Raw genomic sequence first — 22,064 nt, forward strand, 5'->3', positions numbered from 1 at the left:
ATATAATTGATAATAATAAGAATTGAGCTTTATTGAGCAAATTTTTTAACTATACAAAACAGTACAGATAAAAAAATACAGTACAGTAAATACCTGTCGCTCTAAATCAATCAATTCCTGTAAATGAGGGTGCGCCACATTACCCGCCGCTCCCCTATCACTTTGCGAGTTTACAAGTTCGAATCCAAGTTTTGGGACAATGTGAAAATTCAAATGTAACATCTAATTCTGGTAATAATTCCACTTATATTTATTTTGATTGGGCCTTTTTAATCTTGCTATAATTTTCACATAAACTCTGAAATGAATGATAAATTTACACTTTAATACTCTCAATCAAATCTATCCCCATTTAATTAGCGATTTATTCACACAAGTACTATTTTTATTTAAGCTCTGCACCATCAGGGTGGTGATTCGGCAGGCGATTTCAAATTCCCGGCCATTTCCCAGTTTTTTCCGGTAAAGTTTTTCAACTTTCCCGGTGAACTAAATATAACAGATTCATATTTGTCTCTAAGCGTAAACACGCCAAATTGAATGAATTTTGAAACAAATATTTGAGTTTTGCAATAAAAAATATAAATTTTTAATAAAAAAGGATCTGAAGGACCTGGGCTCATTTCCCAGCGGAGCTAGAGAGCATTTTTTCACAATCTTAAGATTAATCAATATTTTAATGATACTGATTAAGACCAGTATACAACCAATGACATCCATAATTATTAATTAATTTCCCAGGTCAAAAAACGCTATCCATAATAAAAAATGGAATAGTTAAATTTTTAGTTGAAAAAATTACTTTTCAATAAAAATAACGGGTTTTCAAGCAAGTAGTTCAATTTTCAAACTAAGTGATGAATTCATAACTAAAATGATGAAGTTTCAACTGTAGTAAATGAATTTTTAACAAAAGAGTTTAACTTTCAATCGAGTATATTTTTTTTTAACCAAAGAGATGAATTTTTTAAAAAAAATTATGGAATATTCAACTGGAATAATAGTTACATTTTGAATTCAGATAAATAATAATTTTCAACCACAAAGGAAAAATGTTATTACCAAAATAGTTTAATTTTCGGCAAAAAAATCCTTTTTATCTAAAGAAGAAATAAGTTTTTAATAAATTAGCTCATATTTCGATGGTAGAAATTAATTTTTATGAAGACAGTTTAACTTTCGACCAAATAATTTTATTTCAGCCTAAAAGATGAAGTTTTAACTAAAATTATAAATATTTAAATGGGATACTTGAACTTTTAACCGAAAAAAGAATGTTTAAACAAGAAGTTTAACTTGCACAGAAAGAGATAATTGTTCACAAAAAAAAAGATTTTTAACAAAATATGTGGATTTTCAATGAAATAGTTAAATTTTAAATTAAAAAAGACAAAGACCAAAAATGGTCATTCAAATACTCAGTTGAAGGAATTAATTTTCAACCAAACTGATGAATTTTCAACTAAAATGCTTAATCTTCAATTGGAATAGTGGAATTTTATGCCAAAAAGATGAATTTTAAACAAAAATTGTTGAAAACAATTTACTTTCAACAAATTAGTTAAAGTTTCAACCAGAGATGAATTTTAAAATAAAATGATGAATCTTCAACAACAAAAAAGGAATTTTGAAAGGAACTTTCAACTATTTAATTGAACTTTTTAATAAAGCAAGATGAATTCGCAACAAACGATGTAACGAAATTTTCTATTATAATTCAGCAATATTTCTTCTTTGAAATACTATTTCTACTCCAAAATCTAATTGAATTAATTTCCTTATCTAAAATTTGGAAGGGGAAAGTTGCAAATTGTGTCAAATTCTGACTTGGAGTAAGGATTCTTTTAAATTCTTTTCTTCAAAATCAGGATGATAATTCTTTTTAAAAAAAATCTCATTCCATTAAAAAAATTCCCTGTTCCTGTTCCCAGCGAAAAAAATTGCAAATGATTTTTGTTATCACGGGAAGTAATACACATTTAATAATAAATTATGATTTAATTAGAGTAAACTAGGATAATCTGAAAAATTTGTGACTGTATATAAAGTGGAAACCACTTTTCTAAATTGAATAAAATTATTGTAATAATGAAAACTTACATTTTTCTGCGATTAGAAATAAATTCCCGGGGGTTTAAAATAAATTCCCGGTTTCCCGGCCAAGTCACCACCCTTACTATTTAATTTTCTTTAAATGTGATTCATTCATTTTTTTACTGAAGACTTTCTAAACTATAAAAATGGCTAAAGTGTTTTTTAAATTATATTTGAAATAATGTATTTACTAAAACAAAATTAAAATGAATTTTTTATTGTAGTTGGAACAAAATTTATGGATAAAATCACATTGAAAAAAATATATTTCGTTCATTTGAACGTTCAGAACTTCAGTTACATCAATAATGCACGATGTGAGATATGCTTCAGATTTTGTGTGGGCAGGGGTTCTAGGGGGAAACTTGCATCCCATTTTTTGAGGTTTTATGCACAAAGTAAATAATGATCCAAGAAATTTAATAATTACCTTTCTGAATAATTCTTCGACATCCTCGAACGTTAGAAGCGAAGGTTTCCCCGCTTCTGGCGGCTGGAAATTGAATACCATCGCGGCTAAAGGATTGACATCGCAAATTTTGCTTCTATTTCTTATGCCGATCATCCAACCATCATGTTGACCTTCTTGCATTTTATCTTCTCTGAGATAAGGATCGAAATAGAAACTTGCTATGGGTTCCGCATCAGAGTTCTCCAAATCGCAAACATTAAAAAATCGAACATCCTCATGCCAGACACTTGGTTTTGGCCCTTTGACAATTTTTATGTGGAACAACGTTTCGGCAAGTTTAAATAGTCCCTCTAAAACCTTAGGCAAGGGAAAATATTCTTGCACGACGCTTTCTTCATACCTGTTCATATAAAATATGTAAAGATGTTAGATTGAGTTAATTTTATATTTGTAATTCTTAAGGGCAGTCAATTAATTGCATTACCAATTTGAGGAGGTGAGGGAGGCCTTAAATGTTGCGAAACGAACTTAGATAACATTTAGTACTTTTCCTGATGATAAATTTGAACAAAGTTTGCAAATTTTACAAAACATTACAGCATTAACTTAATAAATTAAAAATTACTTTCATTTTTCAAATTTGATACTCTTTTCCCAGTTTTTAAAGATTTTATTCTTTTTTTCTTACTAAGCAAATCCAAATATTCTTGGTTGACAAGCATATTATTGAATATTCGGGTCGGAATGCATCTCTTTTGGTAAAAAAATTTACTGTGTATTTAGTTGAAAATTTAATTATTTGATTGAAAATGCAACTATTTCATTACGAAGTCAATTTTTTAGTAAAAAAAAACAACAATTACTTGGTTGAGAGTTGAACTACTTTGTTAAAAATTATTTTTTTTGGTTAAACGTTCATATATTTAAAAATTAATCTTTTTAAATAAAAATGTAACTATTACATTTTTGGCTGCCAATTTAACTTTTCTAGTTAAAACTTCTACTATTTGGTTGAAAATTCTTTTTTTTTTCGTAGAAAATTAATTCTCCTATTCAGATGAAAATTCAGCCTTTTTTATTGAAAGTTCAAAAGTTTGGTTATAAATTAATCTCTTTTGGTTAATGATCAAACTATTTAGTTGAAAATTCGTCATTCTTAATTGCCTTCAAATGTTTTTTTAAATAATGTTTTTTGGTTGAAAAATCAACTAATTGGTTTAAAGTTAAACTATTTGTTTTCAATTAATTTTTTGTTTGTTAAGGATACATGAATTTAGTTGAAAATTCATATTATTAGGTTAAAAATTAAATGCTTTGTAGAAAATAAACATTTCATGTCGAAAATTCATCTATTGGGTTAAAAATTAAAAATTTTCATGATAATTGAACTATTTGGTGGAAAACTATCTTTTTTGTTAAAAAATCGTTTTGTTTTCGGTAAAAATATTTTTTTATCTAAAAATTAAATTATTCCAGTTTAGCCGGAAATTTATTATTTATAAGTTGAAAAATTAGCTATTAGGAAATTCAACTGTTTTTTTTTAAATACATCTTTTTGGTTAGAAAATCAATCTTTTTAGTTGAAAATTTTTCTTGATAGAAAATTCACCTATTTTCTACAGGATTAAATTATTTTGTTAAAAGTTCGTTTTATTTTCGTTAAATTTAATTGGTTGAACTATGTGGTTGTTAATGCAACTGTTTGGTTAAATATTTTTATTATTGTGGGAAATTGATCTCTTTTCGTAGAAAACCTTTTTTAACTCATCAGCTTCGGAATTTTTTTTCTGTCGCAGATTTTCAACTCCTTTCCGATGTTTCAGTTATGTTTCTTTAAGTAATTTAAACTAATTAGTTAATTTACTAATTTAACTTTTTAATTAAATAACTAACCATTATATTGAAAAAGCAATTATAGTTTCGAATTTAAAGCCTTGTATAGCGAATACAGTATGTTATTTACATTAATTTTATTTCAAAGAATTCATTCCCCTATTTGCGTAAAAAATCAAACGGTTTTCCGCGTCTTGAGAGAATTTTGGACTACGATACGTTTTTCAAGAGAGCGGGGTATCTCAAAATTGGTAAGTGTGTTAGGAATTTATTGTGATATCTAAATGAATGTCTGGAAAGTTTCTATTACTGGAAAATTGCACGTCGTTGCTTTCTTGACCAGTAAGCAATATCCCATTGCCTTATCCGATCTCCTTCAAAACCCCTCTCTTTTGCGAAGCTGTACAGTTCTGCAATTTCGCGTTCTTGAGCTGGGAGTGCTAAAAAATAGAAGTTTAATTAATATTGATAAATGTGATCAACTGATCATTATAGTATTGAATAAAATACCTAATTATTCGAATTTACCTGATTGCCGTAAAGTTTCGAACACGTCGTAAATATTTTCTAAACTGCCAGCCATTTTGGTTTCCATACTCATATGTGCAAAAGATTTGTAGCCTAAAGCTTGTGCCACCTCGTTTCGAGATCCTCTGATGTTTTCAAGAGGTGTACTATTTTGAGACTGCCTATCTCCGTATAAAGAACATCTCAAGACTTTGGATTTCCACAAAGCTTTCCTCAAACTTCTATCGGAACAGTATTCTGAAAAATATTCAATGAACTTGAAGACCTTTCCGCGGAATTATCTTTTTATTACTGCAATTACTTTGTAATCACTGAAATTCCTGTTCTAAAATAAAAAATTAAATAAACTTGGCACCTAGAAATGTCGATGCGATGAAAGATTGTAAAGTAATTTTCCAAGGACCTTGACGAGGATGGTTCGGATCTGCAGCTACGCGCTTTAAAAATTCTTCTGGAAAATCTCTCATTGCTCCACGATCATCTATTATTTGAGAATACATTCTCGTAGCAGCCTTTTAGAAAAAATCGACACAAATTATACAATCTATACATTTTTCAATAATTCTTTATTCCTAGTGTTGAAGTTTTTTTTCTAACAAACCTCAAGTCTTTCTCGGAATAACTTTTGTTGCTTCCCAATCTCTTCGTAAGTATAAGTAAGGTTGTCTTGGACTTTTTTAGTTTTTATATCTAACCCATTGAGTCTTCCCTCCAATATAAATTTAGAGAGCAATCTTTCCTGCTCTTTCGTGAACTTGTTTTCTTCATTTTCCAGTGAAGATTTGCAGGCTTGGAAAATAGTTTTACTACAATGTTTATAAGAGTAAGCTGTCCTTACCCGTCTGTCTATATTTTCGTAACATTGTGTAGGCATTCGACGTTTATCTCCAAAACATAATGCCTTGGTGACTCCCCAGGTTGATTCCAAAGGAACTTCAAGTTCCTCGAGAGGATTTAGCAGATCGGCGATAACGTTTGAGTTTTCTTTTTCTGTCAAAGAAATATGAATCATTTTTTTACGATAATTGTGAGATATAGTTGTATTTAAAATAGTATCAACGTATCAAACAAAAGGAATTTAGTTCCGGATTGGCTAATCAAATCTCAGGAAAGCATGCCCCGTCATCAGCAAGGCAGAAAAACTTCATTTTCAAAATTTCCTAACTTTTCACAGATAAAATTTTTAATTTTTCCTGACCATTAAAAATCAAAGACCAGCATTTTATTCTTGAAAGATTGTAACATAGAAACTTACATGAAATAAAACCATAGAATTTTAGATTAATTACAAATTTTTTAATTTTTGTTTTATTTAAAAGAATGATGACTTTTCTACCAACAAAACAATAAAACAGTTGTATTTTCGACCAAGAAAAATTTTTACCTATTCAGATGAATATTCAACAAAAAAGATGAATTTTTAATTTAAAAGTACGATTTTTCTGTGAAAATAGACAATTTTTCAATAAAACTGTCGAATTTTCGACCAAAAAAGATAACTTTTTAACAAAATATTTGAATTACGAACTGATGCAAAATCCTGTTAAATAAAAAAAGAATTCAACGAGCAAATTTGGACCACAAAGAATAAACAAAAACCTAAAATCCTATTGTAATCTGAAAAAAAAAACAAAAAAGAAAAAAAAAGAAAATTTTCGGACAAATTGCATGCCCTTTCTTCTCTTTTTCTTTCTTTCGTCTTTTTTATTTTTATTATCATCAAATTACAATAAAATAAAAAACATAAATAAATAAATTTGCATTACCAACGTTTCGGTACTCGCACAGTACCCTTATCAAGGCAAGACAAATTTAAGTGGTAGAAAATTGTCTTGCCTTGATAAGGGTACTCTACGAGTACCGAAACGTTGGTAATGCAAATTTATTTATGTTTTTTATTTATTTTTTTATTTTATTGCAATTTGATAATAAAAACAAATAGTTGAAATGTTTACCAAGAAATCAATTTCAAATCAAAAAAATACAAATTTTCAACCAAGAACGTAAAAAGATCATTTTTGAAACAAATAGTTGAACTTTCAAATAAAAAAATTAATTTTTAGTAAAAAATAGATGATTAAAATGATGACTTTTGCAAGATTTAAAAAAAAATTTGACCAATTAAATTTCCTGACTAATCCCTAATTTTTAAATTCAAAAGAATTTAGAGTTCAAAGCGTTTAAAATTTGATATCAGGTGTTTTGTGCTGCATAATATTTCACTGGAAGCCTTTGTAAAACCCTTTAATATTAGCAATCAATTTTTTTTGTCAATATTAAATGTACAATTATTCTGCTATTACATAAATAATTGTTTATAAAATTATTTTTAAGTTAAGAAAAAGGTTAATCTGAACGGTGAATTACTTTCAATTTTTTTCTCCAAGCTCTTGACGCCTTGTTCGAAATCCACTGTTTGCTTATTAACAGCAGCGATACATCTTTCAATCGTGACCTTTTTAAAATCTGGCAATTTAGTTTCTTCCGAAAGCAGTGGATTTTTTTCTGTTAAATCTTCTCCAATTTCAGGCAGTCTGTATAATTAAAAAAAAAAAATAGTTTTCTGTCAAATATCTCGAAAAATAAAAAATAAGCAGCCAGGCTTCGCTAACTTCTAATATATCTACTTTTTTTATGAAATAACAATATTCCAAATAAATTTTAAGAATTCAATAATTTTACATCAAAAAATGTAATTTTTTCTTTCAGACAAAACTATGCCTGAGACATTTGAAATAAGTTTATTTTTGTTTATACTTTACTTAAAAATAATAATAGAAAAATTTGCTAATAGAAGGCGAAAGTCTAAGATTTAAAACAATTACATGAAACATATAGGAAAAAACTAAATGTGCGGATAATACGAGAAAAATTCGTAACTAACATAACCTTTAAAATACTTACAATACGATGTACCCATTTCTTTTTTGTGATTTAAAAAGGTTATTCCTCGTTAATAATAGTCTTCTGCCACAAAATGAGACCGCCATTGTTTTAATTAGGGTAAATAAGCGATATATCACTTTTGAATCATCTTCAGCTCAAAGAAAATATTTTTGCTAAGGCTCAAATTCAACAAAAAATCACGTTCATGTCTCACGACGTCGCCGACACAGTCGACCTGTCGGCCATGAGTTACAGATTTTTGTGTGTAGACCCGCCACTCGATGAATGAAATTGACCATAATCTACGCCACTAGCATTCAACAATAATACTAAATTTAAAAAACAATTCAGATGTGTCGAAAAAAATCTAAAATTTTTGTATTTTTACAACATTTTACAAAATATTAGAACAAAATTGAATAAGTTTGAAAACTATTTAGGACATTTGGAAGTTCTGAGGAAAGAAAAAAATATTCGATACATTTTTGGAATCTTTAAGTTTTAAAATATTATTAATCTCTTCAAAACTTTTAAAATTCCTTAAATCTTTTAAACTGACTCGATTTTTCTCAAGATTTTGATCATTTCCAAAATTGTTTAAACATGGCCTCACAATTTTCTAGATTTATTTTCAACATTTTTAGAAATCTTTAACAAAAATTGTGTAATATTATAAAAATTTATATAAAAACTAATTGTTCAAAAACAAATAATTGAAAATTTTCCCGGAATCTTATCTGAAAATTTGTTTAGTTGCAAAAATTCTAAACCTTCAAAATAAGTTTGAAAATGATTCGAAATTTTGCTCAAATTTAACAACAATTCTGAAAAATTAAACAAATTTAAAAAATCACCTAAAAATCTTCCAGATTCGTTTTGGCCAACTTCGTTTTCAAAATCAAAAATTATTGTTAATTTTCCTTGGAATCTTTAGAACATTTTTTTCATTCACCTAAAACTTTTCGAAATTGTTAACAAGTTTGCTTTCTAAATCTTAAAAAATGTACATAAAAATGTTCGTTAATCAAAACAAGTTTTAAATTACTTTTCAATCTTTTCGAAACTTATAAATATCTCTTAAACTTACTTGATTTTTTAAAATGTTGTAATCTTTCAAAATTAAACAATTTTACTGTCAAAACTTCTACTTATTTTCGAAAATCTTTAAAATGTTTTGAAATCTGTTATAACTTTCTCTTAAAATTAATTTTTCAAACTAAAAAATTATTTGAAATTTTTCCGAGGAATCTTGGATATCTTTTCAAATTTCCTTAAAATGTGTCGAAATCCATAAAAAAGTTTTTAAATTTCTATTTCGAAATTCTTAAAAATCTACATTTTGTTAAAATTTTTTCGAAATCTCAAGATTTCAATTATTTTCAAAACCTATTAAATTTTTTAAAGAATTCAGTTTTTCTAGTTTTTTTAAATCCTACAAAATAATAAAACTTTTCTTAAAAACTTCCAGATTCTTTTGTTGAGATATTTTATAATTTTCAAAACTTAAAATTAATTTTTTTAAATAAAAACTAAATCATTAAACATTTTCTTTTTATTCAATTTATTTTCGAATTGAAGTAATCTTGCACTTTTGTTACTGTTTAAAAAATAATTATTTAGAAAAAAGGCTCTCAGTAACTACTTATAGGAAAAGTTACATTCAATATGATCCATACAGAAAAGTATAATCACATACAAGAAAGTTATTATTGAGCAAAATTTAGAAATCAATTTTCAGCATGTAATAAAATTATTTATTTCGACACTTTTATTTACAACATTACTCATGCAGAAATTCGTAATCTCTCAATATTAAAAAACTGTTGAGTTTTAAATAAAAGTAATTTCACACATACTTACAGAAGAGGTGATTTTGAAAAGAAGGCAACAATTTTGTATAGGGAATGTATTTATTACATCATAAATTGTGATAAATAGTATCGAAATGATACAAAAACCTTATTACGGTTTCCTGCAGTTTAGTGACCGATATTTACGTATAATGATAATAAAATTTAAATAGTACGTAATTGAACAATGATTATAGGTGATTTTTATTGTTCTATATAATCCGTGACAGAATTTCAAAGATTTAGCTTACGAATAATTTAAAAATGTAAATGTACTGCACAGTAAATATTTTTATGAGTGAATGTAACTTACTGGTTACATCCGGTAGGAAATACACCTTGTATGTGATTTCGATGAAAAAAAAAGAAAAAGAAAAACTTAACTTAATCCTAATGTGAAGAATGTGAACTTATGTACATATTTTGCATATAAAAATGGTATTTCTATCCTTAAAGGCCTTTTTCTTGACTTTTACAATGAATATCAAATGTGGAAGAAGCCTTGTAGAATTCACCAGTGAAATTACATTATACTCTTCCCTTCGGACTCGTTGGTAGACTAGAAACAGGAGAATAATCTTCAGTTTGTTGAACGCCTGTGTTTTTAACACTGCATTCCTTTGCGATTTCGTTCGTAACTTCCAATAGGTCGCCCCATCGCCCCATCGTCACTAATCGCTCGTATTCTTTTTGCCTCTGCTCTCTGAGAGCTTGCCATTCATCGGCGTAAGGTGCAGATTCCTTTAACAAAACAGACAGAAAATTATTTTAGAAATTCTTTCAGTTTAATAACAAGTTTGTTTGAAAAGTTTTTCTTTTCAAGACTGAAAACAGTGAAAGAATATTTTCAACAAAAAAACTATTTATATTTCACCGTTATGAAAAAGAACATTGGTAAGTATGGGAAATCTAATACTTTTTCGGGAAAAAAGTACTGGATCCGATACTTACCAATACTTTTTTTCATAAGGGCATTAAGCATCGGTAGTAATAATAATAAAACTGTTTACATTATAAGAGATTTGTGAAATCAATATTACAGTCTCTATAAACAACTTTCAAAATATATGTGAAGACATAAGAATGACAAGTGGGTAACGACTAAAAATTATATTTTACAGGAATACAAACAAAAAAAAAAGATCTGCGATAGCAGCGTGTCTGTCCCGGCGGTCATTTCGCAGTTTTCTCCCGGTCAAATGTTAATTTTTCTATGTCAATTGAAAACAGTTTTAAAGAATTGATTGATAAAAAAGATATCAAAAGATTTCTAAACATTTTAAAAGATTAAAAATATTTCTGATATGGAACAGAGATATTCTTTTAAGTCCCTTCTTCTACTAAATCAGAATAATTTTTTTTCGAAAATTTACTATTCCAAATCAAGTAACAATTCTTTATACAAATTCCATAAATTTTAATACGAATATTATAACTCTTTATGGAAATTCCCTGTTCGACATTTAAAATCATACCAAGTTACAATTTAACTCACTTCCAAAATTCCCTGAAAACTATAATTATTTACAGAAATGATCAGTTCTATCTCATAATCATAATGCTTTTAGAAAATTCCGACCCAATTAAAGTAAAAATTATAATTATTTGCGGAAATTGCAGCAAGTAAAAATACTAATTATTTACAAAATTCCTTGTTTAAAAATATAAATGATCATTCTTTACGGGAATTCCCTGTCCCAATTGCCTAAATTATATTTCTTGTCTGAAATTCCTCGTCCCAACACAGAATTGTATGTAAATATTTTATAAAAATTTCCGTTAAAAAAGTCGAATGGAAACTTCACTGTTTCAAGTCAGAATTGTAATTCTTTTGCAAAATTCCTTATTTTAAGAAAGAAAAATGACTTTTCACAAATTCTCTGTTCCAATTTAGAATCAGAGTAATGCAATACATGTCACCACTTTTAATTTGGATATTAGTACATTCGAGAGAAAAATTCCGGCCAGAGTCACCGTGGATGGTTTTTCAAATGTAAAATTTGAATAAAATTATAGAACTCTACATTAAAGATGTAAAAACATTACGATTTTTTCGGCGTGGGAGGAGGAAAAAACAAAATGGGCGTTGTTCAGTTTTCTATCTCATAAATTCGAGAACTACGTATTTTTTTCGTAAAAAATCACGAAAATATGGTAAGAATTTTTCAGGCATGATAAATGTGTGCATATGTATTCTTTGAAATGACAAAATTGCGAAAAATGTTCACACTGAAATTGAAGAATTTATGAAAATAACAACTGTATGAGGACCAAAAATAAAATCGTTTCTGTACTACATGATAGACAAATCTAATATTAAAAAATCTAAAATTTACATGTTCTGTATTTGAGGGAGGAAAACAAAGCGGTCCTTATCCAGTAGTTATTCTCATATTTTTTACATGCATTTTTAAAATCCTATATAAATTCCTCCTAATCCTTTACAATCCACAGTAATCCCTTACAAACTCTAAAAACGGTTAAAATGTTTGAAATTCCGTGAAATATTTAGATATATTGCGAGATCCTTTGAAATTGATTGATATTTTTCAAATCCGTGGAAACCTTTCTGAATATCTTAAAATCCCATGATCTTCTAAGAGATAATAAAATTTCTCGATATCCTTTGTAGTATTCGGAAATCCTTTGGGATTCCGTTAAATCTTTTTGAATGTTACGAAACGCTCTAAAACCCGTAGATATACTTTTGAATGTTTTCAAATCTCTTAAAATCCTTTGAAATCTCGTGAATTCATCGAAACCTCTTTAAATCTCTGAAAATCCTTTGGAATCTGTGCGAATATTTTGAAATTCATAAATTATTTGTCGAAAGATTGATTAATTACCTGGCAATTTGATTTATGCGTCAATTCTTGAAAAATTCAAAAATATTTATAACTTTGGTGTCTGCAATAAATAAAAGCATTTTTCACTATTGTCAATGCCACGACGCAGCATTTTTCTACCGGATGTACGAAAGTTGTAGAAAAAAGGTTCAACCATATGCATATATAGAGAAATCTGGTCTAGCATGTGGTACAGTGTACACTATGAGGCAAAGTATCATAGTTTACTTCTTTTGTGCCTCCAGTACGAAAAAAGCAAGCAAAAAAATGTTCGATAGCGTCTTATTGATGAAATTAACAAAATGTTTAAAAACCTACAATTGAATGTCTTGATTTTGTTAAAAAAAATTGTAAGCTTAAGTAGAGTTTTTCAGCTTGATTACAAGCTGAGTTATCATCCTTTGCTTTTACTCACTGCATTATGTATCGATAAATAGTGACATGTCATACATTACTTGTGATTGTAACAAACAGAATGACGGAAAATTGGACCTTATCCACTTGTTATTCCCATGTCCTCATGTATTATACAATATAAATAAATAATTCTAGAATAAATTTAATAACCAATCCTTATTCAAAACAAAACATCATAATAAACTTGCAGACGAAAACGTTACAAATATTTAACATTCTTGGAATTATTTAAAAACTATTCTTGCGTAAAGTACGAGACTTCAAAAGATGATATATCGTTGCTTTAGAAAAAAATTCCATTAATAAAAAAATAATTATCTTCCTTTTTTAACTCGAAATGTTAAGCTATTTTTTTATTTTCAGCTTTTTCAATTAGGATTTAAAAAATGCATGTGATGTGACATATGTGACATTGTAACCTAACCAAACTTTTTAACTCTTAAAATCTCTATATATTTATACGTTTGTACTAATATTCTTATATAAAAAATGTATACATATTTTGGTGAAAAATAAATAGAGTTGAGTCTATAAATATCTATTTATATTGAACTGAACCTTATCCCTTGATATTAAAGATTAGGTTGGATAAAAAAGATATTAAATAAAACTTACCATTTTCACTTCGTTGTGGAATGCATTTTCTAACAGCACTTTTTTCCCTTTTTCCATTTCTGGCTGACTTGAAAGAAAAACAAGCAAGTATGTTTTTTTGACTAGAGACTCTCCATAGTTTTATAGCACTTCCTAGATTAGATATGGTATATTTTGCTTTTACTCTAGTGGGGATTTCTTGTGTTTTTCGGTTTATTCTGTCCGGTTAAAGAAATTTGTCTGATATTAGGTCTTTCATATCTTCCGTTGGCCCGTTTTCTTGGCGGTTGGCATTCATTTAGTCAATTTCCACATTCCAGTCATTCCACCTATATGCAGAATTGTGAAGTGCGATTGGCGACTGCGACGACAAAACAATACAGATTATACACAAGTTTAAACCAGTCTAACCATGTTTAAACTTGTTGCATTCGCCATTTCAACAAGCAGTAATTAGTATATACAATAAATTCAAATTTATTCTAACTTGTAAACTTTAAAAACAAGAAAATAAAAATATGTCCTGTAGAAAATTATAGAAAAGAGAGCTTCCTTACCAACATCCGGTAGTATGTAATCTTCCTTGGAGTGACAGAAATCAGTGGAGTGGACGAGTGGTTCGGAGTTCGCGGTTTGTCATTATAGTTATCGGCATATTTTTTGTGACTTTTTTTAAACAATATAGTGTACAATGCAAATGCTACCATTTGATTAAATTAGCCATTTAGCTGTAAAATCTTCTTCTGCTCAGAAAAGTGAAAAATAATTTCTAATCAGTGAGTATCGTGAGTACAATTCATATAAATGTTTTTATTTCTATTTTTGAGGTTATATACGTATTTTGTTGTCCAGCTTTACATTTCTATTATTACCACACTTAACTATAGTATTTTTTAAAATAAATCGCTAAGGAGATATTACTGAACTCTTAAAATTTTGAATTGAGAATAAACTTTAAATAGTGATCTATGACATATAATAAGTATTGCGTTACCGACAGCCCTGTGCATAGAGTTCTGAGCCGGTTATATTACTTTAAGAACGGTAACGAGAATGCGAATGTTACCGAGAATATAACCGAGAAATAAATTCTCTGAGAATTTATGAGAATCTCAGAATTTATTTTAATCAGCCCCCTGCCACGACCGTGTATGTGTATGCAGTAGTAGTTTTCTTACGATCCGGAGGGGAAATGTCGGCTGAAATTATTAATGTAGCTAATGAAACAATTAATAACATTTAAGACCTCAACGACAAAAATATTTAAAACATATACATGATCAGAATAATTAATAAAAACTATATTACTTATATCAAATATAAATATAATAATAATTAAAATATGCAAGACTGCAACTTAAGTTGCAAAGTAAAGAATCTTTGTACTTTTAAAATCTTAACAATTTCAAGTTTTGAAGGAAATATTTTTAAAAAGTAGTGATAATTGTAATTAAAATGTTTGAGGGAATCATTTGGTAAAAAGTCAATGACACGAATGATAATGAGAAAATGGATTTATTATTATTTAATATAATGTATATATTTATTTAAATTGAACCAAACATAATATATACATTTATACAGTGTAATAATGTATTTGTTGCTTAATCTTGATAGCTTTTTACTCGCAGCATTCAGCCCCTAATAATTTTATTTAAAAATTTAAATTTAAAGGAACTTTTGAATTAAATAGTTAATTATATTAGAGCAAACCTCATTTCCAAAATAAACATACTATAAGCTATTAAAATCTATAAAAAAAACGTGCTGTACTCATGATGCACAGTTGGCGGAAATGCACTTTTTTCATTCAAAAATGTCCAGAGCCTTCAATTTTCTTGGGATTTTAAATTTTCTGTTTTAAATTAAAGATTATTAAATTCTATAGATCTTGAATCTCCGAACTTTTGTCTCCTCTATTTTTTTATTAATAATTTTTCCAGTAAAAGATGAACAAAGTCTTATTATCGGTGAATTTTTTTGTTAGCTAAAAGTGCTTCCCACTAATGTAGAAATAACATTTAATAACAAAAATAATTTAAAAGTTTATAATAACCACTGCGATAAAAGATTTTTGTGGCCAAATATTAGAATTTGAGATTTTTCAAATTATAATTTCCTTCAATGGCTAGAACGACTTCAGGTATTCCTTAAAATAATAAATATTTAATAATATTTGATAAAATATAAAAATTTAAATTTTTGTAAATAAATTAGATAAACAAATTTAAAACGTTGGCTCTTTCGCATAGAAATTTCTTTTTGCATTGGAAATGTTTTAAGATATTGGACAAATAACTGTTAGTCACAAAAATATTAGAAAAGTTAACAATAACCACTGTTGTTAACAATTCTTGTGAGAAAATATTTAAACTTAAGGTTTTATCAAATTTAATTTTTCTTTGATGGCCAAGTGGTGGGTTATTGTAAAAAGATTTTGTATTGAGTGAATTTTAGCGTGCAGTGTTATGATTCATTTCTAATCTATTACGATTGAAAACCTGACTTTTTCCAAGTGAAACTGCCAACACGGGGAAATTTTTTATGTAAATTGTTTATAAACATGTAAGTTGTTATATTCCACTAAATATGATCAAAGATACATTTTTTCGAAATATCTGTAGCCATTGTAGCGATTAAAGAAAATAAAATTTTTTATAAAACCTTACATTTGGATATTTTGTCACGAGAATTATTTATAACAATGGTTATCTTTAACTTCTCAAATATTTTTGTGACTAGCAGTTATTCGTCCAACAGCTTAAAACATTTCCAGTGTAAAAAAAATGTCAATGTGAAAGGACCAAAATTTTGAATTTGTTTATCTAATGTGTTTACAAAAATTTAAATTGTTATATTTTATCAAATATTATTAAATATTTATTGTTTGAAGTAATACCTGAAGTCGTTCTAGCCATTTAAGGAAATAATAATTTGAAAAATCTCAAATTCTAATAGTTTGCCACAAGAATTGTTTATAACAATAGTTATTATAAACTTTTAAATTATTTTTGTTATTAAATCTCATTCCTACATTAATGTGAAGTTCTTTTAGCAACAAAAAAATTTTACCGATAATAAGACTATTTGTTAATTTGTTTATAAAATTTGTTTGCAACAAATGAATGGAATGATAATCAAATTATTTGTATTTTATGAGTCCCTAAACATTAATTTAAGACAATATAAAGTTTTCCTGATCAGCCATTAAAGAGTAAAAAATTGTTATGAACAAAATTTCAGTTTTTTCATACTTTGAGTAGAAAAATTATTAATAAACAAATAGAGAATACAGTACGTTTTTTTTTATAGATTTTAATAGCTTATATAGTCTGTTCATTTTAGAAATGAGTTTTGTAATAATATAATCAACTATTTAATTCAAAATCTCCTTTAAATAAAAAATGTTTAATAAAATGATTAGGTGTTGAATGCAGCGAGAAAAAAGCTTTCAAGGTTAAGCAACAAATAAATGATTGCACTGTATAAATGTATATATGATGTTCGGTTCAATTTAAATAAATATGTACATTATATTAATTAATATATTAATTTTTTCATTAGCTACATTAATCATTTAAACAATAAATATATTTTTTTAACTAGAACAAATAATAAAATCAATAATATCAGAAAAATAAATCACAAAAATATAAAGTTCGAACTGCTTTCAAAATGTATCTCAAAATTAAATTTGATTCATATTAAACTACATATTTTCATGACCTACTTTTTGTGGCGCCATCTGTTGGATTAGTTTAACCGAAAATTCCCCTCCGGATCGTAAGAAAACAGAAAAGTGGGGAGATGCATGGGGCTGATTTTAATTAATAGAACATTGCATTTTTTCGTTAACATTTCGGATGAAAATTGAACTCTTTTTTTGAAAGTTTGTCTTTTTTAATTTAACGTTTACCTGCTTTAGCAGAAATCAAATCTTTTTTTGATAAAAATGCAACTGCTTGGTTATAAATTAAATATTATACTATTTTCTTGAAAACTGAAATATTTCGTAGAAAATTTACTTTTTGTTTAAAATTGATATTTTGGTGTTGAGCAATGAACTGAAACATCACACTTTTTCAACGGATCTCCACGTTTCAAGACCCCCTGAATCTGAAAATCAGGTTTTCACGATGGCGTCTGTCTGTCTGTCCGTCCGGCCGTCCGTCCGTAAACACGATAACTCGCGAAAAAATGAAAGAATCAAATTCATCATTGGCACACTTTTTTTAGGTCCTAAACGAAAGGATGAGTTCAAGAACCAGCCATTTTTGATAAAAATTCAAAAAGTGAGCACATTTTTTAAATGTCTGAGAACACTTTTTTTGGAATGTGAAAATTCTATGTACGGATATTTATAGTATTAAAAATAAAACACAATTTATCCTTATGACTTTTTTCGACAAAAAGAAAATTTTCAGAGTTATAGCGTTTTCAACAATTTTTTAATTAAACGAAAATCAAAATTTGAAGCCGAAAAACGCACGATATGAAAAAAAGTCAAGAGAAGAAAAACATTTCTTTTCGAAAGCCCTGCAAGATTATCATAACCAATTTTCGGATTTTCTTAAAAACTCGAAAATTCAAATTTTGATTGCACAAAAAATAATACAGTTTCGTTAAGAATCACTTCTTGATAGGACGCGTACTTTTTGTTTTATTCGTGAAAAATAACGTTGAAAAAAAAAATGTGTGGAATAACGACGAAAGTTACGAGAAAAAAATCCAACAAAACCTGTTTACAAATGTCTGTCGGAAATCGAGCGCGCATCGCGAGTGTCACGATGAGAATGTGTACCTCAAAGCCTACAGAGCTTTGAGAAACTTAATCTTTGACTATACTTAATTAAGTAGACAATTCAGAATATGAAGACGTATATAAATACTGCCATTTAAAAGAGATCTTTTTGATAAAGTTTTTTTCAAGCATTTCAAATGCAAAGAATAAATATCCGAGCGCGAAGCGCGAGGTAACCTATTATCAAGCGCGAAATGCGAGATTCAAACGTTGCGCGCCCTAGGCGCGCTCAAACTTGCGAGCGAAGCGAGCCGCGCTAGAGAATTCAGCAATTTGGTTAAAAAGTCCTCCTTTTTGGTTAAAAATTCGTCTTTTTGGATTGAAAATTCAATTTTTTTTGATAGAAAAATATTTGTTGTTAAAAGATTCATAGTTTGATCGTGAAAAATCAACTAAAATGTGTTTCAACAGAAAATTCAACTATTTTTTTTTAAATTTAACTTTTTGATTTAAAACTTCATCTGTTGTAGAAGAAATTTCATTTTTTGTATGAAAATGCAACTTTTTGGTTAAAAATCGTTCTTCTTTGCTTGATAGTTCAACTAATTTGTTTATAACATTGGGTTGAATCGCTTTGTTAAGAAATCACTTTTTTTGTTAAAGATTTATATTTTATGTTGAAAAGTTATCTCGATGGTTAAAAATGTAATTTACCTTGTTATAAATTAATCTTTTTTAATTGAAAATTCAACTACTTGGGTCAAAGTTGAACTACATTGTGAAATTTTTTTTATTGAAGGCTTATGTCTGTTTGAAAATTTAACTGTTTAGTGGAAAATACTTCTTTTTTGTGTATTTATAATTAATTTTTTAACAGAAAATGGAACTTTTCAATTTTTTAAGATTGATATTTTTTAGCTAAAAATTCGCTTTTTTTGTAAAACATTATTTTTTAGTTTGAAATTTCCTTTTTTTGCATAAAAATGCATCAGTTTCGTGTGAAATTAATTTTTTGTTGAACAGTCATATTTCTTGTTTGAAAATTGAATTTTTAAAAAGAAAATTTGTCTTCTGGTTTAAAGGTTTAATAATTTAGATAAAGTTTTATTTATTTTTTGAGTAAAAATTCTTTTTTTTTTTTAATCTTGTCTGGTCTCCTAATCTTTCAAAATTATTTAAATTTTTCCTGATTTTTTTATTTTGTAAAATAAAAAAAAAACATTGCCTTTAAAATTTTTCAGATACTTTGACAATTTTTGACGTATTTTTGAATGTTTTGAAATGCTTTAAAATAATCTCCTAAAATTAATTTTTCGAAATAAAATTTTATTTTAATTATTTCTAGGAACCTAAAATAATTTTTTTCATTTTCGTGAAAACTTACAAAATTCTTGAAAAATCTTCACAAGTTTTAATTTTATTTGAATCCTTTCAAAATTTCTGAATATCTTTTAAACTTTCTCAGATTTGAAAGTAGATTTTTAAAGCAACATATAATTAAAATAATTGTGTAACAAAATTGCACAAGAAGGCCTAATAAGAATTATGTTCCTTAATTCAAGATGTGAAAAAATTGACTCATAATCTTTTAAATTTTTCACAAGGAATTTTAAGAAAAATAATTTTATCTTCTTGAAATATTTCTGAATTCCCTTAAAGCTTCTAAAGTATATTTTTGCGAAATCTTTGAAAATCTATATTTCTAAAAATTTAAGTCTAAAATTAGATTTGAATCTTTTCCATTCTTCTAAATGTTTCTTGAATTTACTGGTTTATTTATGTTTTTAAAAACTTTTTAATCTTATCAAATTGAAACATTTTGCTTTAAAATCTTCTACACTCTTTTAAATTTTAGAAAATATTTTGATGTGTTTCAAAATCTTTTTGATTTTTTTTAAGTACATTTTTGTAAATAAAAATTATTGAAAATTTTCAAACGATTTTAGTTTTCTCTCAGAATTCATTCCATTCCATTTTTGGTTGAAAAATAACTTTTTAAATTAAAATCTAACTATATGTTTAAAAATTGAACTATTCTGTTGTAAATTCGATTGTATGTTTTTTTAAAAACAATTTTCAGTTGAAAATGCATTTCTTCCATCGAAAATGAAACTATTTTGAAATTAAAAATTTTTTAAATAACTATTTTGGTTGATAATTTAACTGTTTTGTTGAAAATTCGATTTTTTTGTTGTTGAAAAAACATTTTCTTATTCTAAAAATTTAATTGTATCTTTTTTGGTTGATTTCTTTTTGTAGGAAATTGACCTTTCTCAGTCAAAAATTCTTCTTTTTTGGTGGAAAATTATTTTTCCTGTTTAAAAATTCATCCATTTTAATAAAGAATTCATTTTTTTGGATGGAAATGCATTTTTTGTTGAAACTTCTTTTTTTTGTATGTAATGGTTAAAAGTTCATCTATTTTTTGGAAATTACACTATTTTGTGAAAAATTGTTGGTTGTAAATTGATTTTTTAAACTGATAATTTAACCGATTTTCATTGAAAATTTATGTATTTTGATAACAAAAATTGTTACTGTTTTAAAATTGATTTTGAAAATTTTGAAATTCTGTTTTCGGTAGAAAGTTATTGGTTTGAAAATTAAAATATTTGTTTGCAAATTTAATTTTTTTCTTGGGAATTTAAATATTTTGTTGAAACTTTGATTTTTTAGGGTTGATAATTATTTTTCAATTGAAAATTTATCTATCCAGTTTTTCGTTGAAACATTATAATTTTAGTTGAAAATTAATTTCTTGTTGAAAATTCCATTTTTGGTCTGAAAATTTTATTAGTCCATTTTTGATCGAATAATAATTTTTTAGTTTAAAATTCGTTTCTATAGATGAAAATTAAACAATTTTGTTGACCATTTTTTTTCTTGAAAAATGTTCTTTCTACTTATAAATTTATCTTCTTTGCTGGCGAATTATTCTTCTTTAAAAATTAATTTGTTTAAGATAAAAATTAATTTCTTTTGTTGATAAAATCGCATTTATTTGGGTTTAAAAATTAATTTTTTCAACTGCAAACTTCAATATAAACTACAATGTTAATGTTAAAAAATGTATTCTTAAAAGTAATCGCTTATGACCTTAAGTTGAAAATTTAACTATTTTGTCGAAAATTTGTTTTTTATTTGTTAAAAATCCATTGTTTACTAGAAATATGACTAAGGCATGCAGCACTAAATATGAAACATTTTAGACCCAGAAGTCTTGTCTCCTATATCTATTTACATAAAGTCAATTATATTTGCCTCTTCATGATAAGCCTAATCGTTCTAAGGTAACTCGGGATTTCAAAACCTGAATAAATTCGAGGAGCAGCTAGATCGTCATTCGTGAGGTCGGGAGAGCTCGGATTCCTGCTCGTGCATTTTCGGCTTTACACGAGGCTGGGCTTCGCAGCATTTAAACTCGCCGACACACTACGTTTGATTTGAATATGTCGCTCCCAGATAGGAGAGTGGTGGGGGCCGAAAAATCCCACGTTCTGGAGACACTGGAATCAAAATAATATCTTTGCTGGAATCCAGTGAGGGGTAGTGTCGTTTCGTAGTAGAAGGGGAAGGTTACGCAGATAGCCGTGGAGGAAAAGACGATAGCCCGTTTCGTAGTAGAAGGGGAAGGTTACGCAGGTCGTCGTGGAGGAAAAGACTTTTTTTAATTATAAATAAAAATTTCTCGAAAAATTATATTTTTAATTTAAAAAAAAGTATTATAGAAAGACATTTCAAGATAAACAAGTGCTGAATGCATTTTTCTTTGACAATTTTTTTTTTTAATTGAAATAATCAAATATTTATACCAAAGAAACAACTTTTTAAATGTTTGAAGTATTTAAACATTATTGTTTAAA

General features: G+C 27.1%; 2 protein-coding genes across 4 annotated transcripts in view; one reads left to right on the top strand and one right to left on the bottom strand.

Annotated features, from left to right (window-relative positions):
- The window catches only part of LOC117167805 (probable cytosolic oligopeptidase A), a 16,527-nt gene extending 8,547 nt beyond the window's left edge, over positions 1-7,980 (bottom strand). Inside the window, exons 1-7 of the mRNA XM_033353000.1 lie at positions 7,772-7,980; positions 7,235-7,401; positions 5,469-5,857; positions 5,223-5,379; positions 4,868-5,104; positions 4,650-4,779; positions 2,525-2,906 (exon numbers count right to left, since the gene is read on the bottom strand). Coding sequence (XP_033208891.1) covers positions 2,525-2,906; positions 4,650-4,779; positions 4,868-5,104; positions 5,223-5,379; positions 5,469-5,857; positions 7,235-7,401; positions 7,772-7,857 — 1,548 coding nt within the window. The 5' untranslated portion in view covers positions 7,858-7,980. The remainder of the gene's footprint in view (positions 1-2,524; positions 2,907-4,649; positions 4,780-4,867; positions 5,105-5,222; positions 5,380-5,468; positions 5,858-7,234; positions 7,402-7,771) is intronic.
- A 6,072-nt stretch (positions 7,981-14,052) lies between these two features.
- LOC117168460 (DNA ligase 3) overlaps positions 14,053-22,064 on the top strand; it is a 126,821-nt gene continuing 118,809 nt past the window's right edge. The window contains exon 1 of one of the 3 annotated variants that reach the window (XM_033354129.1): positions 14,053-14,236. The gene's annotated coding sequence lies outside the window, so the exon portion shown is untranslated. Of the gene's footprint in view, positions 14,246-22,064 lie in introns of all 3 variants that reach the window. The other 2 variants (XM_033354128.1, XM_033354127.1) reach the window with 2 other exon arrangements.

The sequence above is a fragment of the Belonocnema kinseyi genome, chromosome 2, assembly GCF_010883055.1.
Source record: "Belonocnema kinseyi isolate 2016_QV_RU_SX_M_011 chromosome 2, B_treatae_v1, whole genome shotgun sequence".
NCBI lineage: Eukaryota > Metazoa > Arthropoda > Insecta > Hymenoptera > Cynipidae > Belonocnema > Belonocnema kinseyi.